The sequence below is a fragment of the Vombatus ursinus genome, unplaced genomic scaffold (genome assembly GCF_900497805.2).
Source record: "Vombatus ursinus unplaced genomic scaffold, bare-nosed wombat genome assembly UNPS02014807.1, whole genome shotgun sequence".
Classification (NCBI taxonomy): Eukaryota; Metazoa; Chordata; class Mammalia; order Diprotodontia; family Vombatidae; genus Vombatus; species Vombatus ursinus.
The window spans coordinates 23,866,839-23,894,585 of record NW_020954585.1 but is presented as its reverse complement, the minus strand read 5'-3'; the positions used below and the strand labels follow the sequence as shown (position 1 = coordinate 23,894,585).

The 27,747-nt window shown below is 44.9% G+C and overlaps 1 protein-coding gene across 5 annotated transcripts in view; it reads left to right on the top strand.

Annotated features, from left to right (window-relative positions):
* SREBF1 (sterol regulatory element binding transcription factor 1) overlaps positions 1-27,747 on the top strand; it is a 58,691-nt gene that overhangs the window by 17,048 nt on the left and 13,896 nt on the right. For 2 of the 5 annotated variants that reach the window (XM_027874455.1, XM_027874454.1), the window contains exons 2-9: positions 16,289-16,963; positions 17,541-17,701; positions 21,325-21,468; positions 22,010-22,228; positions 22,866-22,980; positions 23,501-23,554; positions 23,697-23,908; positions 26,539-26,740. In XM_027874455.1, the coding sequence (XP_027730256.1) occupies positions 16,289-16,963; positions 17,541-17,701; positions 21,325-21,468; positions 22,010-22,228; positions 22,866-22,980; positions 23,501-23,554; positions 23,697-23,908; positions 26,539-26,740 (1,782 nt within the window). Of the gene's footprint in view, positions 1-7,740; positions 7,795-16,288; positions 16,964-17,540; positions 17,702-21,324; positions 21,469-22,009; positions 22,229-22,865; positions 22,981-23,500; positions 23,555-23,696; positions 23,909-26,538; positions 26,741-27,747 lie in introns of those variants that run through there. The other 3 variants (XM_027874457.1, XM_027874458.1, XM_027874456.1) reach the window with 3 other exon arrangements.

Sequence of the window (27,747 nt, the reverse complement as noted above, 5' to 3'; positions counted from 1 at the left end):
CAAAGGATGCAGTGTCTGTTTTCTGCCACCTGGACCATATGGTGTCTTGAGATCTTTTTCACTGTCTTACAGAACGAGGGAAGAGGGCAGTGTTTCTCAAATGGAAAACATGGAGTTTTACTTTAAGAGAGATATTTTTAAAGCTTTTGTTTTAATAAAGGAGGGGGAAAGGGCATCCTCTAGAAAAGGATTTTGCCAATAAAAAAGCCCAAGACTCAGAAGAGTGGGAGGTGGGGGGTGGATAGAAGATGTCTTGTATCAATATCAAGGACCTTAGGGACAAGGTGAATTTGGCCTAGCCAAAAAGGGCTTCCAAGCCCCTTCCCTAGGGTGCCTATGTAACTGTAACGTCTAAGATTCCCTTCTAGGCCTGATATTTAACAGTCTTATGGAAGTAAGACTTGGAAAGATAATTGGACATTTTAGAAATAGAAAAATAAAATCAATTCCTTTTTGCAACTGGTCCCCCATGTATGGAATATATTCCCCACTCTCTTGCCAGAGTCCATCAAAGCCTGGCTCAGATGCCACCTCCTACAGGAGCACTTCCTTGATTGATTTGGTCAGTTATTCTCTCACCCTCTTGAAATTACTTTGTATAACTATTTATATATTTACTTACTTGTATATACATTCTAGCCACTCATTGGTTATAATGTTAGGAGCCTTTAGGCAGGACTGTTTCATTTTTGTCTTTGTATCTCTAGTGCCAGAGCTGGTGACTTTGCCTTCAGATCTTTCTGATTACAGGCCTGGCACTCTATCCATTGTGCCACCTAGCTGCCTAGATTAGTAATTGTGTGTTGAACCGAATTAAACAATTATATAAACAAGATGAGAGCCACATTGCCACATCCAGAAACCAAATCAGTAGAAGGCTTAAATTTTTCATGATTCTGGGCAATGCATAAGTGATATTCAGTATGATGAATTTTAAACCCTTCAGGAAATGCTTTCTGATGCCTCCTCTTTGATCCTTATAAACTAAGAAATGTAACAGTTTTTGGATGGACACCAGTCTTTTGATGCATCAGAAAGGAAGGTTTTATAAGAAAGATATTTAGAAACATGGTATTCAGTGGCTGCAATACTTTGAATGAACTGGCAGTAAGGACCAAATATAGAATTGAAACCATTCAGGAAAAAGGGAAGTGAACTTTCAACCAAAGAAAATGAAAATTAGAAAAACAAAACAAAAAACGAGGATTTGGGGCAGGAAAATTCATCTTCACAGTTTTTAGGTTATGGTTCCACTATAAAACTGCATTGTTTAAAAAAAAAACAAAACAACCAGCAGATAATCCTTTAAAACAGAATAAACTGGAAGAAAAATTACAGTTATCCCTTCCACATTGAGGGGGTTAAGGTTGTAGCACTTCCATGATCTGGAAAATCCGAGTAAAATTTTTTGGTTGAAGATCCCCTGTTATACTTCGTGAATGGGTGGCTGTGTGATTTCAGAACTCTTCCCTGATTCTCCCAGAGCCCTTTTCCTTTTGCTGATGCTAGATATTTCACTATTAGAAATCTCTACCTTTATCTCAAGACTGCTTCTGTTTTAGGTGAGGTGAAAAGACTATAGGATTTGGGGTCTTTAAAGAGACTTTAAAGTCATGTGTCTGTGGCCAAGTCACTTTTATCTACTTCTGTTAGTTTCTTTATCCTTGGAAAGGGCATGATGATGATGATGATGATGATGATGTTTGTATGCCCTATGTCAACAAAGTTGTGAAGTTCAGATGAGATAATTAAGAAGGAAGCTTTCTGATTATAAAAAAAGATGATATATTGTTAATTTTGGGGGGTCCAGACTTATTATTTTATTCCCTACTGTGGAACCCCAATGCTGATCAGTGATTTTCTCCAGTTTAGTTTTTTTTAATTTTTTTTTTAATTTTTAATTTTGGCAATTGGGGTTAAGTGACTTACCCGGGGTTAAGTGACTTACCCCGGGTCACACAGCTAGTAAGTGTCAAGTGGCTAGTCTGTGGCTGGATTTGAACTCAGGTCCTCCTGACTCCAGGGCCAGTGCTCTATCCACTTTGCTACCTATATGCTCCTTCAGTTTGGTTTTAAAGAAGGACCTGGAGGCATTAAGAAGTTAAATGACTTCCTTAGGGTCATACATCTAGCATGTGTCTGTCAGGGGTAGGTCTCCAACTCCAGTATTCCGCACTGCCTCTTAATTATTATTGGCCATGAGTGAGCTGATCTGGATTCTTTACTGAGGGAGGGTTTGGATTGGGAGAGGGGCTCCTGAGAGCACTGGTGCCCGAGGGGATAGAAGTGATGTGGGAAAGGTAAAGACAAACTTCATCCTTTGGTGCAGGAGAAACCAGGGGTAACACAAGGGCAGTCCACAGGAAGGGACCCTTCCCCATTTTCCAAATGGAAGATGACAGGAGATGGCAGAACAGATTCCAGGAGAAATGTTTTCCCCCCCTTGGACTTCTGGGCAGTTTTCCCTATGTTCAGAAGGGTGGCTTGTCTGTGTGGTTTTTCAGGACCAGTACTGGATTAAAGCGGAGTGGCTGGAAAGGTGTTAATTAAAGGAATAATAGGATTATAGATTTAGAGCTGTCAGGGACCTGACATTTTACAGACCAGTCACCTGTGTGACTCACCCAGGGTCTGGGTCCCCTGACTCAAATCCAGAACTTTTCCTACTGTACCTTGCTGGAAATGAAGCTCTTACCCTTTCCTGGACCTCCGTTGAGATTGTCCCATATTCCTAGCCCAAGATATCATCTTCAGACTGATCAGGGAACTAAATTCCTTTCCTCATTATCAGGGCGACAATCACAAAATAACAGAATGTGGGCATTGGAATAAACCACAAGAGATAATCTAGACCGGGGTTTTTTAAATTTTGTGGGGGTGGTGAGGTGGGGAAGTCAATGGACCCTTTCTTAGAATAATGTCTTTAGGGGCAGATAGGTGACACAGTGGATAGAGCACCGGCCCTGAAGTCAGGAAGACCTGAGTTCAAATTTGACCTCAGACACATGATATTTCCTAGCTGTGTGACTCTGGGCAAGTCACTTAACACCAATTGCCTCACCAAAAAAAAAAAACAAAAAACAAAACAAACAAATAAAGTTGAGGAAACCAAGGTAGTCAGAGGTTAAGTGACTTGCCCAGCTTTACACAGCTATTAAGTATCTGAAGCTAGATTTGAACCCAGATCTTTCTGACTCCAGGTCCAGGGCTCTCTCTATCCACTTCACCACCATCTGTCTCTAGGCTTCCACCAGGATCCCCTCATCTATATCAATCCCTTCATTTTACAAAAAAGGAAACTGAATCTCCCAAACTCTTATCACTCCCCTGCTTGAGCAGCTGCAGTGCCTTCCTTTGGATGTTCAAGTAAATCAGCAACCTCTTCGTTTGGGATTTGAAGCCCTTCCCAAGCTGGCTCCAGCCTTTCTGCCCAGGTTGATTACACATCACTCCCTGTCTCAAGAACGTTCTACATTCCAGCCAGACTTCTCTACCACTCGACATGCTCGCTCCTAACTTCCAGAATTAGTGCCTTCAAGCCTTTGAAAAGGCTCCCCTTCTCTTCGCATGCCAGGAATATTCCCCCTTCTCACTTCCGCCTCTCCCAGGTTCAGTCAGATAAGGAACCAGCCATCTCTTACAAAAGGCCTCTTCTAATTCCTCTAGATCCCACCCCACCCCCAACCCCAAACTTGGTATTTTTTACTTATCAGCTGCAAGAAGCTTTCCCCTCAGTAGAATGTAAATAGCTAGCATTGATAGAGTGATTTAAAAGTTTACAAAGAGTTTTACTTATGTTGTCTCAGTTTTTCCTCACCACAAACCAGTGTGATAGGTGCTTTAATTATCCCCGTTTTACTGTTGGGGAAATGGGGGGGGGTAGAGTTGAAGAGGGAGTGACTTATCCTGGGGCACATAACTGTTAAGTGCCTAAAGGCAGGATTTAGACGTTAATCTTCCCAAATTCAACAGTCCTTGATGTGCCAGAACTTTAATTTGGACAGCTAGGTGGCACATCGGATAGACTGTTTGTTTTTGATTCTCCAGCACCCATCACATAGAAGGCCTTAATAAATGCTGCTTGGATTGAAATGCATTGAGGACAGCGACTTGCCCAAGGTCTCACACAACTAAAAGAGCAAAGATTCCTGACTTCCAAACCTGTATTCTTGCCCCTGGTAGACACTAAGACTATTTTCTTACAGAATGAGGTGTGAAAGAATGAGGTGAGAGTGAGTGGGTGGGTGGGGTAGGGAACTGGTACTGAGGAATGCCAGTTCCAAAAATATTTCTGACTGTCCGTGCCCTCAACCTGCTTTCTGATACCTGAAATTCTAACATTATTAGAGGCTTATTCCTTCAGTTTAAACATTTGCTCTCTCCTGGCTGGCCCTCTTCTAAAATGTAGACAATCTCAGGAGACACAAATTCACTGGGAGCCCCTAACCTTTATTTCATACTTTAATTATCATAGATGTGGAAACCCCTTCCAATTGTACAATTCAATTCAGTTCAGCTCAACAAACATATATGGTAGGGCTTATACAAACATACAGACCCTGCCCTTAAGGAGCTAACATGCTGGGGTGCTGGTGGGGAGATGTAGTAGATACATATATGTGATATCATAGATAGCATGTACATAGATTAAAAGGTAACTTCTGGAAAAGAATCAGCAACTGGAGGGGGCAGGGAGGAATCAAGGAGTGCTTGGAGGAAGAAGTACCTTGAGCTGAACCTTGAAGGACTGTTTGTCCTTCCTTCTGGAAGAGGACCAATCTTTAAAGGGCTGGAAGGATTCTGAATGCAGGTAAATAGGCAGTAGTTAGAGCATTGGGCCTAGAGTCAGGAAGATCTGAGTTCAAACTCGGTCTTCCATACTTGCTACTTGTGGACTGCCTGCCTCGGTTTTCTCAGCTGTAAAATGGGGATCACAAAAGCATCTATTTGTGAGGATCTAGCACATAGTAAATACTTAATAAATACTTGTTTCCTAACTTCATGAAAAGCAGAGATGAGAAGAAATATATCCCCAGGGATGGATGAGTGCTTATCCAGAGGCAGGAGATGGGAAAGCTTAGGGAACCCTAAGCATTTATTTTTTAAATTCTGAATTTAAAAACCAAGAAAAGAACATTTCCACACAACTTAGCATAACACAAAAAAGAGGATTCTATATGAAACTGAAATTTCCATTTCACTCCACTTGCTTTTTAAGAGTATATAATAAATTCTGCCAATTGCTTCACCAAAAAAAACAAACAAAAATAACTTCTACTTGTTACTTTAAAAACTTGTCTGTGCTTCCTTCTAGGGAACAGATAATATTCCACTTTGGCTGGAACATAGGCTATGATGGGGAATAATGTTAAACTAAAACCGGGAAAGGTCTGCTGGAGGAATTTAAATGCTAAACTGAAAAATTTTTATTTTATCCTAGAGGATAAGGAGCTAACTGATGAAGGTTTTGGGGAGACATCCTTTTAATCCTGTGCAATTCTTGAAAGCATGTGGATGTCTCGGCTTGAGGCCATAAGGTCTTTTGACATTAAGTGGGTATCAATGTAGCCCTCAGTCTGTCCATCTGTTTTCCCTTACGATTGCTTCATGACTGGCTCATTTCCTTTCCCATTTTAGTTCTCCTGGATGATGCAATTCATGGGCAATACCATCAGATCAGAGTTTGAATCCTTAAGATAGGTTTTTTAAGGACACCAACCTTGTCTCCAGTCTCTTTACCTTCTCTCCGTGCCTTAGTTTACATAGTAGGAAAAGGGGAGAGACTACCACAGAACTTTTTTTTTAACCTACTTGGTAGTGAGGGTAATAAGTGCCAAAGTAACTTTACATACAGTATCTCATTTGAATACCTAGAAGCAATTCTAAAAGGTTAGGCACCTTGAGTGGTGTTTTCCTGGTTTTACCTGTAAGGAAAGCTCTGACAGACTTGTTAGAGGCTAAGGGGCTTCCTAGCAGATACTAGTGGTGGAGGTGGGATTTGAACTCAGATCAGCATTCCTTCCACTACTCTTTGGTGCCCCTCCAATTCATTTCAACAATATTTTATTATGTGCTCATTCTGGACAAGACACTGTGATTTAGATAACAGCATGTAAAGCTTGTTAAAGCTAAGTATAAATTCCCGCTTTATTATTTCCTTAGCTGGTATGGGAAATTCGAATGAGTAAGTACCCCCTTCTGAGTACCTGGATGTAATCAATCAATATTTATTAAGTTCCTACATTTGCCAGGCACTCTGCTAAGTGATGGGGATACAAAAGAGGCAAACGGTCTCTGCCCTCAAGGAGCTTACAATCCAATGAAGGAAACAACAGGCAAATAACACTAAGGCAAATAATACTAAGCAAGCTACATACTAGATAAATATAATTACTAAATATTTTAAAAATCAAATAAATATCAACAGGAGATAATTAACAGAGGGAAGGCAGTAGAAGCAAGAGGGGTTGGAGGAGGTTTTTGGTAGAAGGTGGGCTTTTAGTCAGGACACCAAGGAAGCCAGGGAGGTCAATATTCAGAGCAGAGGAGGGGGACCAGTCCAGGCGTGGGATGCAGCCAGAGAAGATGCCTGGGAGCTGAACTCTTCAGTTCACACCTGTGTGACTTCAGCTCCCTTGGCCTCAGTTTCTTCATCTGTAAAATGAGCTATAAACTTCCTTTGGGCTAGTAGGCCTCATAGAAAAGTTTATTCCCTCCCTCCCAGTAAATGAGTCTTTATTTCTTAATCACCCTAGCACTCCCTGGGACCCGTGATAAGCTGAGGGGCTCTACCTCCCAGACCTCAGTTTTCCTGATCTTTAAAATGAAAGGGGTTGTTGAACTGGGTGACCAGTCAGGTCCCTTCCACCTCCAGACCGTTGTGTAGTGGACAGAGGGCTGGACTTGAAGGCTGGAAGATGAGGGGTTTAAAAACCGACCCCCCCTACATGCAATGCTAGACCCCAGGCGATTCTCTTAAGCTCGTCGAGCCTCAGTTTCCTCATCTGCAAAATGGGGATGTTCCCTGCCCCCGATAACGTACGTAGAGCGCTTTGCAGACTTAAAAGCGTTGTCTTTACGTCCATACAGATAGCGTGTGGCTGTTATCATTCCTCCAGGGCTCTGCACCGCGCCGCGCATACAGTAAGCAGCCAAGCAGGCCTTCAGCACGTGGGAGCGCGGGGCGCCGGCCGCCAGTGACCGAGAGTAACCCGGCCCGCCCCCTGCCGCCTGGGCGGAGGGCGAAGCCAGAACGCCCGCGAGTAACCCCGGCCCATTCACCTCTGCCGAGGAAGCAGCGGAGGGGGGGAGGGGGGGGGCGCCGTGGCCGCGGGGCGGGGCGGGGCGGGGGCGGGGCCGTAGCCAGGCGGGCGGGGCGGCCGCTGATTGGCCGAGGAGAATCACCTCATGTTCCAGTCGTGATTCACAATTCCAGGGTTCACTTCCTCCCGGAGGGAGAGAGAAAGCCGGAGGGGAGGGGGGAAGGGAGGGGGAGACGAGGGGCGGGGCCACGGGCCGGGGCGGGGCCGCGGGAGGGGACTGGAAGGAGGAGGAGAGAAGGGGGAAAAAAAGTGCCTTAAAAAAACCCGACCCAGATGACAGCTGTAGTTTGTGCCCTATGTTTTAGGGGGTGTGTGTATGTGTGCGTGCGCGCGCTCGGCCGGAGCCGGGGACACCGCGGGCGCGCAGCGGGGTGCCGGGGATCCCGCGAGGGAGCGGGGGCACGCGGGCAGGCGGGAGGCGCGCAGTGTGCGCGCGGGGTGGGGGGCGCCGTGATGGACTGCACTTTTGAAGGTATCTCTTCTCTCCCTACCTCTCCTCCCTCCCTCCGCCCGCTCCCCTTTGCTTGCAAGGGACCGGGCTCTGCATCCCGGGAGCAGGGGACCCCATGCCCCGTGGAATCCCCATTTTCACAGGACTTCGTCTTTGCAAGCTTGGGCGGGAAAGGAGGGGGGTGACGGAGCATGCACCTCCTTCACCCACCCATCATTCCCCCCATCCCAGTAAAATAAAGCTGGGGATGAGGAGTAGCTGCCCCTTCCTCCCTCCTCCTCTCCCTAGGGAGCGGTTATTTGGGGATAGTGGTCGGTTTAATCACTCTGGAAAGGGTGGTGGTTGGTGATGGGGGTCTCATGGCAGGGTCCGCGGGAGTCCCGGAGAGATGAGATTCCAGGATGGGGTTTGCTTTGCAGGTGGCGTCCCCATTTTCCCTCTGCACCCTGTCCCCTTCCCCTTATCACTCTGGTCCTTCAGCTCCATGCAGGTGGATCTTTTCCTGGGGGTCACACGGGAGCACTGCTTTTGGATCCCTTTGGAGTAAGCACCCACTGGGTGCAAGGGCTGGCCTAAGGAATGCTGCTTTATTCAGTCTTGAGATTCGCTGTTGGGGAGATGGGGCAGCAGGGCTTGGTTTTCCCAAGGGCACGTCTGCCTCATGTATTTTGGGAATTGGGGAGATTGCAGGTAATATTTCCACTAGTTTTGAAGATGAGGTCCATGAGGAGAGGGGAAGAAAACAGAACCTTTCAGCCCTCATGGGGGTGGGGCATCGTTTTGGTGAAATCTTAGGGGTTGCTCCTTAGAGTTTAACTCTTAACACCAGGCCGGGCCTAGAGAGGCCATTGCCTTCCAGAACTGGTCAAGCAAGGGTGCCAAGAAGCATTCCCAGACTTCAGGACTTTTTAACCAACCCTTTCCCTGACCCCAGCTGGGCTGGACTAGGATAAAAAAAAATCCTTCCTAGCCTCAAATAAATAAACATTCCATTCAACAGCATTCATTAAATGTCTGTGTACAAGGCACTGGTGTTTCAGATTGACCTGGGGTGGTAGTATGGGGTGAGCTATGGGGAGTCAGGATAGGTTGCAGGGAGGAACTGGGTCTGTGTTCTGGGGACTCGCAAGTACTTTTCGCCTAGTAAGAGGATTCTCCGTGGAGAATTAGGGTAGAACCTTGGCCCGGCTGGCAGAAGCCTAGGCTTCAGACTCAGAGTAGGTAATAGTTGTGTCACGGGCTCCCTATTGCACAAATAAAGAAGTGCTGTCAGCCAGCTGGGAGAGATGTCCTTTCTTTCATCCTAGTCATCCACCCCATAGGGAGAAAGGAAAAGTAGAGGGGCAAGCAGGCAGTTGGGTCTTGGATTTATGAAGCAGCTAGGGGAGAGAAAGATAGCAAATAACGGTGTGGGGAAGGAATAACGGGGATTTAGGTCTCTCCCAGTCCCTGAGCTGTAAATGCCCTTCAGAAGAACTCTAAGATGCTCCCTAGTGTTAACTTAAATTATTTCTCCTTGAGCAGAGAGCCAGAAGACCTGGATTCTAATCCTGCTACTCATTGATTCTGTGATCTGGAGCAAGTCACTCATCAGTGTCTCAGTTTCCTCATTTGTAAAATGGCAATACCAATCTCAGGCCCACTTCTCTCACAGAGCTGTTGTGACAATCAGATGAGAATAATGAATGCAAAAATGCATTGGAAAGGATAAGATAAAATATAGCTAGCAAAGTGTTATTTGTTTTGAATTTAACTCAAACTGAAAAGGCTTCAAGAGCAGGCTGCAGCGAGAAGACCAGCATAGCTAAGTGTAGAGATGTCCATACCTGGTAAGCTGGTCACCAGTTGGGCCTTCAGACATGGCAGCCCATTTGCCATCATGAAAGCTGTAACAGGGTTGCCCCTTCTCTACCTGACTTAACATTCCCCTTACTGTTTCCTGTTGGTGCTACTGGGCTCTGTTCCCAAAAGAAACTGTCCTTGGCCTGGGCTGAAAGCTTCAATTGGAAAGACAGAATGTATAAATTAGTTGAGGAAAGAGAAGATGTTGAGGAAGGCCCACCATTGGACAGCAGGGAGCAAATGGCTCATCTGCTTTTGGGTTTTCTCAGTCTCAGAGGCTATCTTTCTCTTCCCCTCCACCACCCCCAAATCCTTTGAATAATAAAAATAATAACTTACTCTGTGCAGGTTTTGGGAACTAAAGGTGCTTTTACAACATTTGATTCTTCTTGAAGCAGTTGGAAATTGTTAGGAAAAATACAGCTTTCCCCATTTCATAGATGAGGCAGATAAGGATCAGAGAGGTTAAGCATTGTGCCTAAGATCACACAGCGAGGAAATGGGTGAGCTGGGATTTGAAGACATTGAGTTTTACTACTCTACCGTATCAGAAACAGGGTTGTGATGTTTATTCCCTACTCCTGGGCAGTCTTCATAACACCCATCGGGGGTTGAATGACTTGCGTCCTAGTTGCAGACCCCTGGTCCTTAAGGTTAACCAGAGTGCTTCATGTCTGCAGAGCTTTAGATTAAGTACTAACTAGGGAAAGACACTCAGGAATCAGAGGATATGTCCTTTCCCGGGTAGAAACTGTGTCTGGCCCAGAGGAAGCAGCACATATGCATTAAAAGACTCGGGGACTATTTCTGAGAGATATCCTGGGCAAGGTCAGAACCCCTTAAATATTGAGGCACATAGAGGCATAGAACCTTGAGAGCCCAAAAACCTCTGTCTGCCCCTGGTGGCCTGAGAGATGAGTTTTGAGCTGGGCCTTTTAGGGGCAGGAGTGAACCCAGATTGAAATATCGAAATCCAGGGAAAGAGTGTGTTATATACTAAGCAAGCTTTTTTTTTTTTTTTTTTTATTTGGCAGTGCAGTTAAGTGACTTGCCCAGGGTCACACAGCTAGTGAGTGTTATATGTCTGAGATCAGCTTTCAACTCAGGTCCTCCTGAATCCAGGGTTGGTGCTCTATCTACTTTATCACCTTGCTGCTCTTTAAGCAAGCATTTAAAAGCAAGGTCTAAGCTGCACTGCCAAAGGGCATTCAGAGTTACCCAGTTTGTTTCTGGGTTGACAACATTCAAATGATTAGATCATTAAAGGGAGTCGGCAGGAACTTAACTCACTGGATCTAATTTCTCATCCTTGCTCTGCCACTAAGTAAACTCTGTAGTCTTGGACAGGCCACCTTATCTCTCTGTGCCTCAGTTTTCTCTTCTGTAAAATTAACCTCTTATTCTGTGATTCTAAGAGTAAATGCATGCATGAATCTATACCAGGTATGGGAGAACAGAAGATAACATTTCTAGAATGAGGAAGACTATCCTTACCTTCTATCCAAAAAGGATAATTACAGGGATGGAATTGGAGGATATTAGAGCTCGGGAGAGGGCAAGCACTTACTGTGTGCCAGACAGTGTGTAAATATTATGTCCTTTGATCCTTATAACATCCCTGGGAGATAGGTGCTGTTAAGATTCCCCGTTTTATAGAGGGGGAAACTGAGACAGACAGTAGTCAAGTGACTTGGTCAACACCACACAGCTAGTAAACGAGGCAGGATTTGAACCCAAATCTTCCTGACTCCAGGCCCAGCATTCTATCTACTGTGCTATCTAGCTGCCTTGGAGGGGAGGGAGAGAGACAGAGATAGATTTATTGGGAAATCCTGATGAAGAAATTGTAAATCTTCATTGTGCTCTTCCATTTAAGAGTTGTCGTGGTCATTGAGGGGTTAGTTTGTTGATTTGTCCTGGGTCACAAAGCCAGCTGTGCCAGAAGTGGAACTTCAACTCAGGCCTTCCTGACTCTGAGACCAGCTCTCTGTCCATTATTAAAGATGGTCTCACCCATTAATTAGAAGACCAGAAGAGAAAATATCCATTAGTGCTTTAACAGTTAAAAATTTATATAGGATCTTAATCAACAAAGTTTCCAGGGGGAGAGCATGCAAAGAAAATCTATGCAAATAACGATCGAGATAGAGGTTGTTTGTGGGGAATATTGTTCTCAAATTTTCCCAGCAGCTTGGTCACCAGTTTAAACAATGAAGAATATGTTGTCCATACACAGAAATACCAGGAAACTGTGCTTCGGGGCAGTGAGAAAGAAAGGCTCCCTCAATTTTGGGGAAGGAAAAAATACTTAAGTGGCAGAGTTTACTTGGTGCAGTTAAGGATTAAACCCATCAATTTTAACGTGACATTGCTGTTACATCTGAAATAAACTTAAATGACGTTTAAAAAAAAAAAAAGACTTTCTCAGGGATGTAAATAGAGTGACTTAAATTGACTTAAAATGAATCCCTGTGTGATGCAGCAGCATACTTATGGCTGAAGGAGAGAAAAAAGGCTTTCCATGAGATTAGGGTTTGGTTTTGAAGGAGGTCTGCTTTATATAAAGGAAGGGCCGAGGCTGGGCATCCTTGAAGTGATGGGTCAAGTAGGCCTTGGGTGGGGAGGGGCATGAGAAGTGGAGATCGGTGAGGGCAGGAGCTGTAGTTTTTACCAGAGCCCTTGGGGCTCTCCCTGGATTCTTCCTCTCTCCTGGGCTCTGCCAGTTGGCAGAACCCTTGATACAGCACCCCACCCCTTTATCTTTCCCTGAGGGAGAAGGAAGCTCATTTAGTACCTCCTAAGGGAGGCAAGAGAAGGGAAACAAAACCTTGAAAGAGAATGGGAAGATTTAGCTTCTAGTCCCAGTGCTGGGCCTGAGCTTGGTGATTTTGGTCAAGCCAATCCATCTCTGTGGGCCTCTCTTAACTTAAGCATCTGTAAAATAGGTGGATTGGGCCTGAGTAATTTCTAAGGTCCCTTTTAGACTTTTTCAAAGTGTGTTTAGGTTTAGGCAACCACAAAGTGTCTTGGCTCTTTTGACGTTTATCTAGTGGCTTCCCACATACTCTGTAAACCTGTTCATGTTTCTCTTCTCTCCTTTTCTCTGTCTCTGCCTCTATCTCTCCCCCTCTCAAGCCTCTCTTTCCTCCTCTTGGTCTCTCTGCCTCTCTCCTCTCTCTAATTCTCCCCTTCTGGGTCTCTCTCCTTTTCTGTCTGTCTGTGTCTCTACGTCTCCCTCCCTCTCTGTCTAAATGACAGCTCTCTGAGTCTCATGCTGTCTCTATTTCTCTGTTTCTCTCTGCATATCTATTGCTGTCTCTATTTTCTCTCTTCCTCTCTGTCTCTCTCTTGTTCCTTCCTCCCTCTCTCCCTATATCATTCTCTCCTTTTCTCCCCCTCCTTCCCCTCCCTCTTTCTCTCCCTCTCTCTTCCTCTTCTATCTTAATTTGTAATAGAAAGTAAGGAGACTTGAGGCCTGTCTCCACCTCTGTCACAAACTCCATTTGTGACCTTCTTCAAATTACTTCCCATTTCCTCATTGGTCCAAAGGAGAGATTGAGCCAAATCTTTTGTATTGTTTCTTCCTCCTCTGTGTTTCCCTCAGAGAAAGACCATCACTTTTTCTGTCCCACCTTCCTCTTTCCCTTCTGTCTTACTCTCTCGCTCCCTCCTTTCCTTCACCCTTTCCATCCTCTTCTCCTCTTTCCCCCATCTACCTCTCTTCTTTTCTCTATTTTGCTTTTCTCTCTTTTTCTTACTTTCCTGCCAAGGCTAACCCGTACCCACTGTAAATGCTGCTTCTCTTGCTGGTAATGCTCCGAGCTGTTGGCTCTTGGCCAGTTTAGAGCTCTTTCCTTCTCACTTAAGGTCAGTGCTTGAAAAGTGAGCTTTTTGAAGCCTAAGCATTCCAGAAATTCGGCTCATCCTTTCTACTTCTTCCCTTTCCTCCTGGGGAGCCTCACTCCATCCCTGCTCTAAGGACTCTGAGGCTGAGGTGAGGGGCATTTTATGAAACATTCATTGCTAGCCAGGTTGCAGAATAGACTGTTTAGGCCAGGCCGCCATGGGAGCTGGGGTTCTGGAAGGCCAGAACAGAACTGACTCGGATGTTTGATGGCCTAAATAAATATAGATTCAGGCGATCTGAATTGCATGTGTGTGTTCATGTGGTTAATTCAGTCATCAACTATCTACTAATGCCTTGTTATAAATTAATATCCATTAATCAAATGTCCTGTGTGGTAGGTGTGGGGCGGGGTTAGAACTAAGTACAGGGTATCCCAAAAGTTTAAGCTTTAATAGCTTAAAACATCATGAAGACTTTTGGGACACACCCTATATATGACATTTTCCCTGCCCACAAGAGTCTAGTTGGTGGATAAGAAAACTTCTAATTTACGGTAGAATGTCAAAGTATAATGTACATTCAGAGGGAGAAATCCCATCTTTATTTTTTTGTCCAGGCAATTAGGGTTAAGTAACTTGCCCAGAGTCACACAGCTAAAATGTTAGCAGTCTAAAGCCAGATTTGAACTCAGGTCCTCCTGACTGCAGGGCCAGTGCTCTATCCACTTCACCACGTAGCTGCCCTGAGAAACCCCTTCTGATTGGGGGCCTCAAGGAAGGAATTCATAGAAAATTTGAACTATTTGATCTTTTGAAAATTTATTCCCTTTTAGAGTTTGGGCTAAATGATTTCTAAAATCCCTTTCTGCTCTGGATCCAAATCACCTCAGGAGAGGGGACATTTAAGCTGGACCTCGAAGAATGAGGATTAAATTAGAATGGGTGGAGAGGAGAATGTTCTGGGTGGGGGAAGAGCATGACCAAAAATCAGAAAGGTATGAAAGTGTGGGGTGTGTTTGGGATATGGCGCAGTTGAGTTGGAGTTCAGATTACAAGCAAGGGATAGTAAGTGAGAAGTTTGGGACCGAATCATGAAGCACTTTGAATGTTGAAAGAGTTCAGACTTGATTTATGCAGGTAATAGAAAGCCATTGACGGCTTTGGGCCATATACTGGGAGATGGTATGCTCCTCTGATCAAAGGACCAGGGTTTTTGGAAGAACAGCTTGGTCCAGGTGTTTCCCGGCATAGGTCCTGTGATTTCAATGGCTTGGTGAATTCTCTTGGCCAGTTCAGGTTGGCATCTTCTCTGTGACTTAGAGAATGAACTCACATTGGATAGAGTCATAGCAGCCAGCATATGCCCCAGGCAGGACTTGAACTTTATCTCTAGCCACTGTGTCACCTGTATCACAATGCCTATTGATGAATGCTTGTTGATGACTAATATGGAAAATATGTTTTGCATGATTGCACGTGTATAATAATCTACATTAGACTGCTTACTGTCTTGGGGCGGGTGGGGGGGGAAGGGAGGGAGAGAATTTGGAACTCAAAATTTATAAAAATGAATGTTATAAATTGTTTTTATTCGATTGGGGGAAATATTAAAAAATAAATGGTTGTTGAAAGAGGAAGCTCTTATTATAATAATAGCTAGCATTCATATAGCAATTTAAGCTTTTTTAAATTAAATTTATTTATCTATTTTTAGTTTTCAGCATTTGCTTTTATAAAATTTTGAGTCCTAAATTCCCCCCCTTCCCCAATATGACATGCAATCTGATATAGTCTATACATGTATGATTATATTAAACATTTCCACACTAGTCATGTTGTGAAAGAAGAATCAGAACAAAAGAGAAAAACAATCAGAAAGAAAAAAACAAAAAAAAAGAGAAAATAGTATGCTTTGATCTGCATTCAGACTCCATAGTTCTTTCTCTGGATGTGGATAGCATTTTCCATTGTGAGTCTTTTGGAGTTGTCTTAGATCAAGCAATTTAAGTTTTACAAAGCACTTTACAAATATTATGTCATTTTATCCCCACAACAACCCTGGGAGGTAGGTGCTATTATCATCTGCTTTTTTATAGATGAGGAAACTGAGGGAGACAGGTTGAATGACTTGCCCAAGGTCACATAGCTAGTCCGAGGCAGGATTAGAACTCAGATCTTCCTAACTCCAGGTTTAGTGCTCTATCCTTTGCACCACTTAGTTGCCTCAGAAGGTCAGTCAACACTAAGAGGGTGGCAGTAGAAGAGAAAGAAAAGGAAAGGTTTGGTTGTCAAAACAGGCCAGAAGGACTTTATGTGCAGGGTGTTGAAGAAAGAGTCAAAGATGATGCTGAAGTTTTGGCTCTGGGAGACCGGCAGGATGGGAGGGCCATCAATAGAAGTTGGGAAGTCAGGAAGAGGAGAAAGTTTTTCTGGGGAGAGGATACATGGGGTTGCAGTCATGTTGTGTTTGAGGTGCCCAAGGGCTATCCAAGTGGAGATGTCTAACTAACAAATCCAAACGTACATCGGGAGCTGTAAAGAGACATTCTGGCTAGAGATACATGGTGGTGTGTGTCAGTTTTATTTGTATGTTTACACACCGATGTTGGTACATGCCAGTACATACATACATGTGAGCGTGCCCATGACTGTGTACGTATGTGTCCCGTGGAAAGTATGGGAACTGTTTTTGGGGCAGGAGATGGTTAGATCCCATTATTTTTTTTTCTCCTTTATTCCAGTACAATGTTTCTGAGTGGAGAGGGAGGTGGAAGGGTGGAAATTGGCACTATCTTCGACTCATCTTTGGCCTTCTCTTTGCTTCCAGATATGCTTCAGCTGATCAACAACCAGGACAGTGACTTCCCTAGTCTCTTTGACTCTAGCTATGGTGGGGCTGTACCCACATTCCAGGATGTTGGCTCTTCTGGGGGCCTGTCCCCACCCCCCAGCTCTCTCAGCTCCACCCTCGACAGCTTCTTGGGGAGCACCAAGGTGCCCACCCACGTAAAGATGTACCAGTCACCACCTCCTCCCCCTCCTGCAATGACCAGCTTCCAGCCCCCGCAGCTGATAGCAGGACCTGACCTGAGCCAGGCCTCACCAGGCATCAAGGAGGAGCCCATGCAGCTTTCCATCCTGCAGCCTTCTCCCCCTCAGCTCCTTTCCCAGCCTGTGCTGCCAGCCCCACTGGTACCACCACCACCTCCCCCATCCCAAGCCCAGCTGCAGTCTCAGCTGCCGTCTCAGCCCCAGCCCCAGCCCCAGCCCCAGCCCCAGCCCCAGCCCCAGCCTCAGTCTCTGCCTCAGTCTCAACTGCAGCCACAGCAGGCACCACAGCTGCCTCAACCACAACCACAACCACAGCCACAGCCACAGCCACATCCACAGGAGTTACAGCCACCAGGGGTCATGGTGCCCCAGAGTTTTGCTCCTCCTTCCCAGCCCCAGTTTACCTCTCCATCTCTACTGGACTACCAAGGCCAGGGCAGTTTTCCAGCAGGTGAGTAGTGGCCTGGGAGGGTTTGGGGGTGGTGGTGGTGGTGTGGATCAAAGGATGGTGTGTGGTCGGTTTACCTTGCAGTGGAAGTAAAGGACCTCAGGAGTGAATATAGGGGCATTCTCGATTATGGGAATTTATTGGGGGAGGGGGGGTTGGTTGATGGAGTGACTAGGAGAAAGGGAGGTCTGTTGGAAAGGAGGCAGCCCTAACACATAGGCAAAACAGTAAGTGATCACACTTAGCTGCCCAGCGTACTGGTATGAGTTACTCCTGGGAAGACTCCCCCTTCAGAAATATCTCCCTCACCAGTGTCTACAGTTTCACCATTAGCTCTTCATTCCTTCAGACTAAGCACTGACCTTTCCTGCTCTTCCAGATTATAAATGCAGCCTGGGGGAGGGATACTGCCTCAGTGAGAATGAAGTCATTAGGTCCTCTTCTCCCGGGGAGAGGTCCTTGAAAAGAGGGGGGTGATATAGAAACAAGGGGGTGGGGGAGGTATGGGGAGGGCACAGGTAAGTGAGTTACAGTCCTAATGCCTGTGATGTTCACAGTTTCCTTTGTCTCCCTTTTTCAGCTGTTCCTCCTGGTAATGTCCAGCAGCCCCTGTCCAACCAGCCCCTGTCTCCTCAAGGGTCATTGCCAGTGACCATCCAAGCCCAGGTTCAGAATATCTGCCCACAGCAGTTGCTGACAGCACCTGCCCAAGTTGTCTCCTCCCAGATCCAGCAGGTCCCAGTAAGTTCAGCCCTTTGACTGGGAAGAAGCTGGCCTTATTTCTGCCCTTGGGGGAAAGACATTTCCTTGAAATGGGAGCTGGGATCCAGGGAGATCAGAACCAAAGATAAACCAGCCAGGCCTGAAGCAGCACTTGGGAACAATTATTTGAGGAATGAGAAAGGGTTGCTGTGGTCCTATGCCAGGAAAACTGGGAGAAACTGACTCTTCTGCTCTTCCAAACTGCTTTGGTCATCTACCTCCTCCTCTTCTGCTGTGAAGCGGCCCCCATCCTTTCCTTTGCCCCTCCCTCTCAACCCTGGCTCTCCCCACCCCTCAATAAATCTGAGAGTGAGAGGCAGCTAGGTGGCGCAGTCGATAGAGCACCGGCCCTGGAGTCAGGAGGACCTGAATTCAAATCCGGCCTCAGACACATAACACTTACTTAGCTGTGTGACCCTGGGCAAGTCACTTAACCCCATTGCCTAGCTCTCCACCCCCCCCCCAAAAAAAAAGAAAAGAAAAAAAAATCTGAAACTGAGAAAGGGTTTAAATGATCATTTTCTTGTGGCTGCTATTTAGAATTAGCCCAGAAACTCTCTAAAGGTCATATAAATAGAGGCTAGTTGACATAGGCAATAAGCATGTATTAAGTACTTACTATGTACCAGGCACTGTGCTAAGGCACATAGTAGGTAGATTGCTGGATATGGAATTTGGAAGACCAGGTGGTTCATATTTTGCCTCAGATGCTTATTAGCTATATGACCTTTGGCAAGTCACTTACTGTCCTTGAGCCTCAGTTTCCTTATTGGTAAAATGGGTATAATAGTGGTACCTACTTGGATTATTGAGGCTCAAATCAGATTATATAAAGAACTTTGAAAGCTTAAAGAGCTATAGAAATGTCCACTATTATTAATACATAGGTAAAGATATGAATTGCTGAATGAGGGCAGTCTCATGTATGGTCTGTCCATCTGGGAATCTTCTTACAGAAGCGCGGAGCTCACAGCTAGCCTCTTTTCTGTTATTACTTCCATTCCCTAAGTTGTCACTGGCTTCCAAAAATCCATAGACCCTTAAGGTTGTTGAGGGTGGAGCTGAGAGAGCTGGAGGGTGGGGACAGGCCCCTTAGAGACTACTTCATTCAACCAACCCCTTAATTTTACAAAGTAGGAAACTGAAATTACATTTCATTTTATTTATCTGCAAATTACTTCTTTTGAATTTCAAGGGGGAGCCTCTTTTAGTGTCTGTTATCAGCAGCAGCAGCAGCATCATCATTATTATAATATTTTTTGTTTTTACTGAGGCCATGCCTTTATTTCCCCTTCCAGCATTTTATAGACTAGTGCTAAGGCCTGTCTCATCAAGGGTCTTTCTAAACCAAGGCCATTACCCTACTAGGTGTTTGGGGAGTATTGCCTCAAGTTGGGGGTCCTTGATCCCAGCCTTGAGTTCATCTGCTTTCGATGTTTACGGTGTGTTTAGGGAAATGATAAATAGGCTCAGGATTCAGGAGTGTCCTCTGTTATGGGGCCCTTTCCTCTAAGCAGCATGCCTGTGTCGCTGTTTTATCTTCAGACTCCTGCTGGGATTTTCTTTTGATTCAGAATCTACAGTTCTCCTCCAAAGTGCCCACATCCCCAGTAGGCTGCCTTAGTCATCCGTCAGGCTAGGCAGGAAAGGTGTAAAACAACCAATGATGTCACATGTGGGGCTGATGTTGATTGACAAAGACAGGCAGCTGATGGCATTGGTGGAAAGTAGGCAAGGGATGGATGGCACCCTCCCCCTCTATTTGGTCTCTTCCCTCCCAGATCCGGCTCTGCATGAGTCACCCCTGCCCTTCTCTCCCTCTGAGTGCTCAGAATCACTCTTCACCACAGCTAAGGACTCCAAGGAGTGGGAGTCCCTCCTGCCCATCCTAATGCTGATGCTAGCTATCAGCATCTAGTGCCTAATAATTATTTCCAGGACCCCATTAATACAAACTATCTATAGATAGTCTTGTTTCAAACTGAGGAGGCCGCCATGTTTTAGTTTGACCCTATATGAAAGACTCCTCCATCCACTGTATCATTTTTTTCACTCAGTCACCTTTCTCTAGGTCCTCTCTAGTTCTTCCCTGACAGGCAGAGATCCCAGTCACTCAGCAGACATCCATTCGGCTTCCCCAGCCAGCAGAGGGAATGTTGAAGCCCAGAACCTAAGAAGTTCTTCATTCTTGTTGGGGGAGAGGACAAGGTCTTTGCCCTCAGGTGGTACAGCCTAGGATACAGGAGGGTGTTTCTTTTTGAGAGGTGAACCGCATTATTTCTCTGGCCAGTTAGGAAAGATGCCAGGAACAGATTGCTACCCTTTATCCACGTCACTCCCAGGGAGTTTCTTTTTTTTTCTTTTTGTAAAATTCTGAACTTAAACCAAACCAAAACAAAAAACAACCCCAATGATCATTTCTATGTAGATAAAAGAGGATTACACATGGTGAGTCTTTCTTTCATACCACCTTCCCTTTTTTTAATGTATATAATAAACTCCAGTGAGCTTTCTCTCCAGTAACGTTGGGCTTAGTATAGTGGTTGGCAGGGAGAGGAAGGGAATGAGCATTTATTAAGTACCTGCTGTGTGCTAGGCACTATACTAAGAGATTTACAATTATTATCTCATTTAATCCTTGAGATTAATCTTGAGAGGTAGATGCAAATATGATCCCCATTCTACAGCTGAGGAAACTGAGGGGGACCAAAGTTTAAGTGCCTTGCCCAGGGGCACACAGCTAGTAAGTGAAGTTGGATTTGAACCCAGGTCTTCTGACTCCAGGCCTAGCATTCTATTCATGGTACCACTTAGCTATTTTCTAGGTGTATGGAATACAGAATTTCTTAAGTTCTTTTCAGTGCTAACCTTGTATAAATATTCACTATGACAGAGAAGCCAGATGTGTGAAAACTGAGCAAGAGGGGCTGTTGGGGGAGAAGGTATCTCAGAGGCCCCTAGCTGAGACTTTTCCATGGATGTGTCTAATATCTTTGCCTGGCACTTACCATGAAAAAAAAAGGAACTTTTCAGGATCCATGGAGCTTGTTTAAACCCTCTTGGAGCAGAAAGTACCTACCTCAGGGAGATGGCTTTGGTTCATGGGAGTATTCTAGCTCATTCGGGTTAGATGGTTAACAGTGACGAATATTTTAAAAAATTAAATTAAAATTCTTTCAGTTAACAAAAATCTGTTTTCTCTCCCTCCACCTCCTCACCATTTAAAAGTAGAAAAACACAAACAAAATCCTTTATCTAGCAAAACGAATTCCTGTATTGACCACGTCCAAAAAATGACTCACTCTGTTCCCTGCATCCATCGCCTCTGGCAGGAGGTGGGTGGCATGTTTCATCATCAGTCCTCTGTAATTGTGATTGGCCTTTGCATTGATCAGACTTCTTAAGGCTTTCAAAGTTTGTTTTTAACAGTGTTGAACAACAAGCATTTATTAAGCACTTACGGTGTGCCAGGCACTATGGTAAAGGCTGGGGAAACAAAGAGAGGCAAAACAGATGATTTAGAAAATAGGACTGGGAAAGGAGGGGAGAAACCTCAGAATGACTGGGAGGAGATTGACGCTTCTCCCATCCCTACTGCCAAGGTCCTGCTCCAGCCTCACTTCATCAAGGCGGATTCACTGGTCCTGACAGCTGTGAAGACTGATGTGGGCACAGGAGTGAAGACCTCAGGGGTCAACACTTTGGCCACCACCACCGCAGTGCAATCTGCCCCCCTGCAGGTCCCGGTATGATGGACAGTATAGGTGGGACTCATGAGGGCAGGATGAGATGAGGCTTTGGATGGGGTGATTGAGTCAGTGGAGGGAGGCCAAGGTTGATCTGGGGTCATTTCCTCCCAAACTGTGGAATTCCCACTTATTTCTAATGCAGTGGGTATTTATATCAATATGTGTATGTGGATAGATGGGTGGATGGGTGGATAGATAGGTATTTCTAATACAATGGGTACCTATGTGAATGTGTATAGATAGATAGAAAGATGGTAGATATTTCTAATACAATGGGTACCTGTGTGAATATGTGTGTGTGTTTCTATCTATCTAAATCCTGGGTGGGAACAACCCTTAAATCTTGGGTTACCTCTCCCCACAAACCATCTGGCCTCCATGATTACCTTCTTCCCATTCCATTTGGCCTCTCTTAGTCACTTTTCTTTGAATCTTCCCTTCTTTCCACTCTTCCCCAGCTTTGAGATGCTCTATTCCTGTCCCCCTAACACACACTGCCCTGGCTTTGAGTTAATTACATGTGTCTTCCCCTGAACAGACCCTGGTGAGTGGAGGCACCATTTTAGCCACTGTGCCCTTGGTGGTAGATGCCGACAAGCTGCCCATCAATCGTCTTGCTGCTACGGGCAAGACCCCCAGCTCCCAGAGCAAAGGGGAGAAGAGAACAGCTCACAATGCTATCGAGAAGCGTTATCGATCCTCTATCAATGACAAGATTGTGGAACTCAAAGACCTGGTGGTGGGGACTGAGGCCAAGGTATGGGATAGAGAAGGGAAGGAGAGGAATAAAGCGGGGCAGAAATCAGAGAGGGACATGAAGACAGGTGGAAAGGGGGACCCTCTCAGAAATCCAGGGGAAGGTGTAAGAGAGCAGGCAATAGCCAGGAGGGAGGAAGCGTCTTAGAATAGAGCTAGAGATGACCTCCGAGGTCATTTGGTCCAATCTCCAAAGAGAAGATTAGAACAGTCGAGAGATGAGAGCTCACCTTTCCTCACTTAAGCACCCCAAAGGGTTCTTAACCTTTTTTTGTGTTCTGGACTCTTGGCAGTCTAGTGAAGTCTACAGAACCCTTCTTAGAGTAACATTTTTATGTGCATAAAGTATGTAGGAGTACAAAGGAAACGAGTTATACTGAAGTACAATTATCAAAGTATTTAAAAGAAAGGAAAAAAAAAACAAGTTTGTGGGTCCCAGGTTAGCAACCCCTGAGCTACATGTACAATGTTCATATCTTCCCTGTCACCCTCCCTTCACCTGAGGGACAGATTTGGGATTTAACATCTAGAGCAGTTCCAGGAATCCTTTAGCCCACACCGGTGGAGGATGTTGGGGAGAGGAGTGGTAAGAGTGGCCAGGCCCCAGGATGACAAGGGCCTCCATCATTCCATTCCAGCTGAACAAATCAGCCATCCTGAGGAAGGCTATTGACTATATTCGATTCCTGCAGCAGACCAATCAGAAGCTAAAGCAAGAGAACTTGACTCTCAGAATGGCCATGCAGAAGAACAGTGAGTCTTTCCTAAGGGTCCCCATGCCCAGTCTTCAGCCACTGGGACTTGGGGGCAACGTCAAGGGTGGAGGTCTCAACTGGGCAATCTGTGCTTGTCCCTTCCTTACAAATTTTGTCAGCTAAGGGAGGGGATGAAGGAGTCCTAGGCCCAAGGAGCCCAGCAGCTTTGCTATTGCTACCATCTCTAAAGGCCCATCTCCTGCCTTTGGTGCAAGTCCCATAACCAGCCTGTGAGTTGGGTAAGGGGGAGATCCCCAGATTGAGTCGTTAAGCCCTTAATATGTACCAAGCACCACGCTAAGTGCTAGGGATACCAATACAAGCAGAAAAAGAAAAAGTAGTCTCTCTGTTAAGGAACTTAACATTCTAATGGGGAAACACAACACAAAAGGAGCTGAAAAGCAAGGGTGGGGGTGGGTAGGGAAAAGACATGGTGGCAAAGTCTGGGGTCAGGATGAAAGCCAAGAGAGGAGTGATGGATGACTGTCCGGGGCCTTTCCTCAAAATGGAACTTCTAGAAGGAACTCACCAATGGAAGAAGGGGGACCATTGGGGCAGAAGGATATTTCTGGGTAAGAAGTCCGCTGAAGCATGACAGAGAATGCTTCATTTAGGGTGGCTGGTCTGGGGCTCTTCTTGTGCCCAAGTAGGAACTATGGACCCTTCCCTAACTCTGATCTATGCCTTCTCTCTCTACTCTGCACCAAATCCCAGAGTCCCTGAAAGACCTGGTGTCCTCATCATGCAGTAGTGGGGGCATGGACATACCAATGGAGATCATCAAGCCAGAGATGGTGGATGCGCTGACCCCGCCACCCTCCGATGCTGGCTCCCCCTCCCACAGCAGCCCCCTGTCCTTGGGTAGTGGTGGCAGTGGCAACAGCAGTGACTCAGAGCCCGACAGCCCCATCTTTGAAGACCCCAAGGTGCCTGATTGGGGTGGGAGAACATGGCATTGGGGGTTATCTGGGGAACTTCGTCATTGCCCAACTCCATCACCTCCCATTTGAAGTCTCTCTTCCACTATTTCACCTAAAGGTGTCAAAATAGCTGCTTGGTCTCTGATGGGGCACCAAGGTATGTTTTGTGGGAGGTCAGGTCATGGACAAATTACTTCCCTGATGAGGTTTGAGTATTCTCCTCTGTAGAATGAGTGTGTGGGAATGGATGGTCTTTATGTTCCCTTCTATCTCTAATACTCTAAATTTTTGTGATTCTATGATGTGAACCTCAAAGTTTCAAGGCTTCCCTCCAAATTTTCCTTAATATTTTAGGGTTTATCTTCTCATCATTTTAAACCCTGTTTGAATCAGTATTTCTAGCATGGGGTTCATAGGATCATTGATTTAATAATGACCTAGCATTTTTATAGCATTTTAAGTTTTGAAAGGCACTTTATATATGTTATGTCACTTAATTCTCAAAGATGAGGAAACTGAGGCACAGAGAAGTTAAGACTTGCCCAGAGTCACCCAGCTAGCTAATGTCTGGGGCAGGATTGAAATTTAGCTCTTCCTGATTTCAAGTCCCAACACTTAGCACTGGACCGCTTGACTGGAGAGGACTTTGGAAACCCTGTAGCCCAGGGCCCTTCTTTTATTTTATTTTTCCTTGAAAATTTTAATGTATTTTTTCCAATTAAATGTAAAAACAATTTTTAACATTCATTTTTTAAAAAATTTTGAGTTCCAAATTCTTTCCCTCTCCTCTCCTTGAGAAAGCAAGCAATTTGATACAGATTGTGCATGTGTAGTTATGCAAAACATATTTCCACATTAGCGAAAGAAAACACAGACTAAAAAAAAATAAACAAGAAAAATAAAGTTAAAGAAAAGTATGTTTGAATTTGCATTCAGACTCCAACAGTTCTTTCTCTGGAGGTAGATAACATTTTTCAGCAAAATCCTTCAGAGTTGTCTTGGTATTCAGACTTATATTACTGAGAATAGTTAAGTCATTTACAGTTGATCATCATACAATATCGCTGTCACTGTGTACAGTGTTGTACTGATTCTGCTCATTTCACTTTACAACAGTTCATGTAAGTCTTCCCAGGTTTTTCTGAAACCATCCTGCTTATCATTTCTTACAGCACAATCATATGTCATAGCTTGTTCAGTCATTCCCCAATTGATGGGCATCCCCTCGATTTCCAATTCTTTGCTATTGCTAAAAAAACTGCTATAAATATTTTTGTGCAAATAGGTTCTTTCCCTTCTTCTTTTTTTAAAAATCTCTTTGGGATACAGACCTAGCAATGGTATTGCTCAGTCAAAGAGTATGCACAGTTTTATAGCTTTTTGGGCATAGTTCCAAATTGCTCTCCAGAATGGTTGGATCAGTTCACAACTCCACCAACAGTGCATTAGTGTCCAGGGCCCATATTTTACAGATGAGAATGAATTTTGTAAAGTTAAATTCCATGTGAAGTCACAGCTTTTTATTTGTCCTAAAACTTCCACCTTCCACCTCTGACATGGAATTGAGTGATCGGATCCAGAGTCTCTCTTCTTACCCAGTTTGTAAATTTATAGATTTCAACCATAAAACCCCCTGTCATGCTTTATGTTTTAAATATTAGGTTCATAGTGTTGAAGGGACCTTTGAGACCATTCAGTTAACTCCATTTTGCAGATGGAAGAGATTGAGGCACCAGATTGGAAAGCTGTTTTCCCAAAGGTCATGAAGGGAGAGTTAGTCACTGAGCTGACACTAGAATCTAGGGCTCCTAACTCCCACTCCTATTGATCTTTTCAGTCTGTTTGAACACCAGCTTTCTTTTAGGCAACTTCCCTTAGATGTAAGTAAATCCAACTCCTGGGTGTGGCATATGTGAGGTCATTAATGAGGTCATTAAGAGCTGTTAGGCTAAGGACTGATTCCCCAGCCCATATGTCTTGCTTTCATCATTGCTCCTTGTCTCCTAGCCATCAATTTAGAACTGTGTTAAGAAAAATAAAAAATATTCCTTCCAAAAAGAAATATTGGGAAAGTTAGGTAGAGGTCATTGGTCCAACACCTTCAATTTTTTAAAATTTAATTTAAAAATTTTTAATTTTTAAAAATTTTTTAAAAATTTAAAAATCCTGGCAAGGTTTATTTTTTCTTCCTCCTCCCTCCTTCCCATTGGGGGAAAAAACAGAAAAACAAAACCCTTGTTTCAAATGTTCATGGTTAAGCAAAATAAATTCCCACATTGGCCATGTCCAAAAATATATGTTTCCTTCTGCATATCTAGTTCATTGTCCCTGTTAGGAGGTGGGCAACATATTTCACCACGAGGCCTCTGGAATCAAGGTTGGTCATTGCATTAATCAGAATGCTTAAGTCTTTCAAGCTAACTCCTTCATTTTACAGAGGAGGAGCCTGAAATCTGGAGATTCCAGAGAACTCATTTGGTGTAGGTTACTTGGGTGGTAAATGGTAGTCCTGGAATTTCCATAACCTCTCCTCCCTAAGCCCTCTCCCCAACAGTGATTCCTGAACATTGTATAGCACTCCTCTCTCCTACCTAGAAAGAAGCTGGGGCTTCATTAGGGATTTTCTTGTGTTCCAGGTGAAACAGGAACAGCTCCCCTCCCCCAGCAGCCTGGGCATGCTGGACCGATCACGGTTGGCCCTGTGTGCCTTTGTCTTCCTCTGCCTTTCCTGCAACCCATTGGCCTCCCTTCTGGGCAAGAACAGTGGCCAGAGCCAGGCTGACACCGCTGCCATGTACCACATGCCTGGACGCAGTGTACTAGGCACAGAAGGCAAAGGTGAGGATTGCTGAGCATGCAAACAGACTCTGAGTGTGCAGGTCACTCAGGTGGGGGGATCAGGAGGGATCTGAAAGCTACCCTGGGCTGGCCTGAGAGGCTGTGATGGGTCTCAGTTGGTGTTTTGCAGGTGCCAGCAAAAGCTATGTCAGTTTTCAAAAGCTTAGACTTGTTTTTCAGGACAGCTGGGAGCAGGATAGATTTAATTCAATTCGACAAATATTCATTGAAGTCTTTTGTGCAGACACTGAAGGGTAGACAGTTTAAAAAAGGTACCGTTCTTACCCTTATGGAGCTTAAGGGCATGCCAAGTACAGTCATAAATACAATCTGTAAGTAAATAAAAGAGGTGCAGACTGTAAGAATGGCAGGTAGCATTTATGTGACTCTTTAAGGTTTACAAAGTGCTTTACATGTGTTACCTCATTTGATTCTCAGAATAACCTTCGGAGGTGCACGCCATTGTTATCCTAATTTTACAGATGAGGAAACAAGGTTGAAAGAGATTTTGTGACTTTCCCAGGGTCACACAGCTAGTAAATGTCTGGTGCATGATTAGAACCCAGGGTTCCTGATTCCAGGTGTAACATTACACTTACTGTCTCCCTCCAGTCACTTAGCTAAACAATGTCTAAGAGGACAAAGGCCTTATTGACTGAGTAGAGCAGGGCAGGCTTCAGGGAGGAGGTGCATTTTAGGGTCACAGACTTCGAACTGGACAGAACACACAGCCCAGTCTCTTGATTTTGCAGATGAGGAAGAGGAGGTCCTAGAGAGAGGGGTTAAGGATTTTGCCCAGGATCACACAGGTAGTAAATAGGAGAATTGAGACTTGAACCTAGGTTCTCAGGTTCTAAATCTGTCCATTGCAGCATCATTTGAGTTGTTGTAAAGGATGGGTAGGAATCCAGTAGGTTATGGGCAAGGTGCCATTCTAGGCCTAGGATGGTGAGAAAATGCAGAGAGAGAGAGAGAGAGAGAGAGAGAGAGAGAGAGAGAGAGAGAGA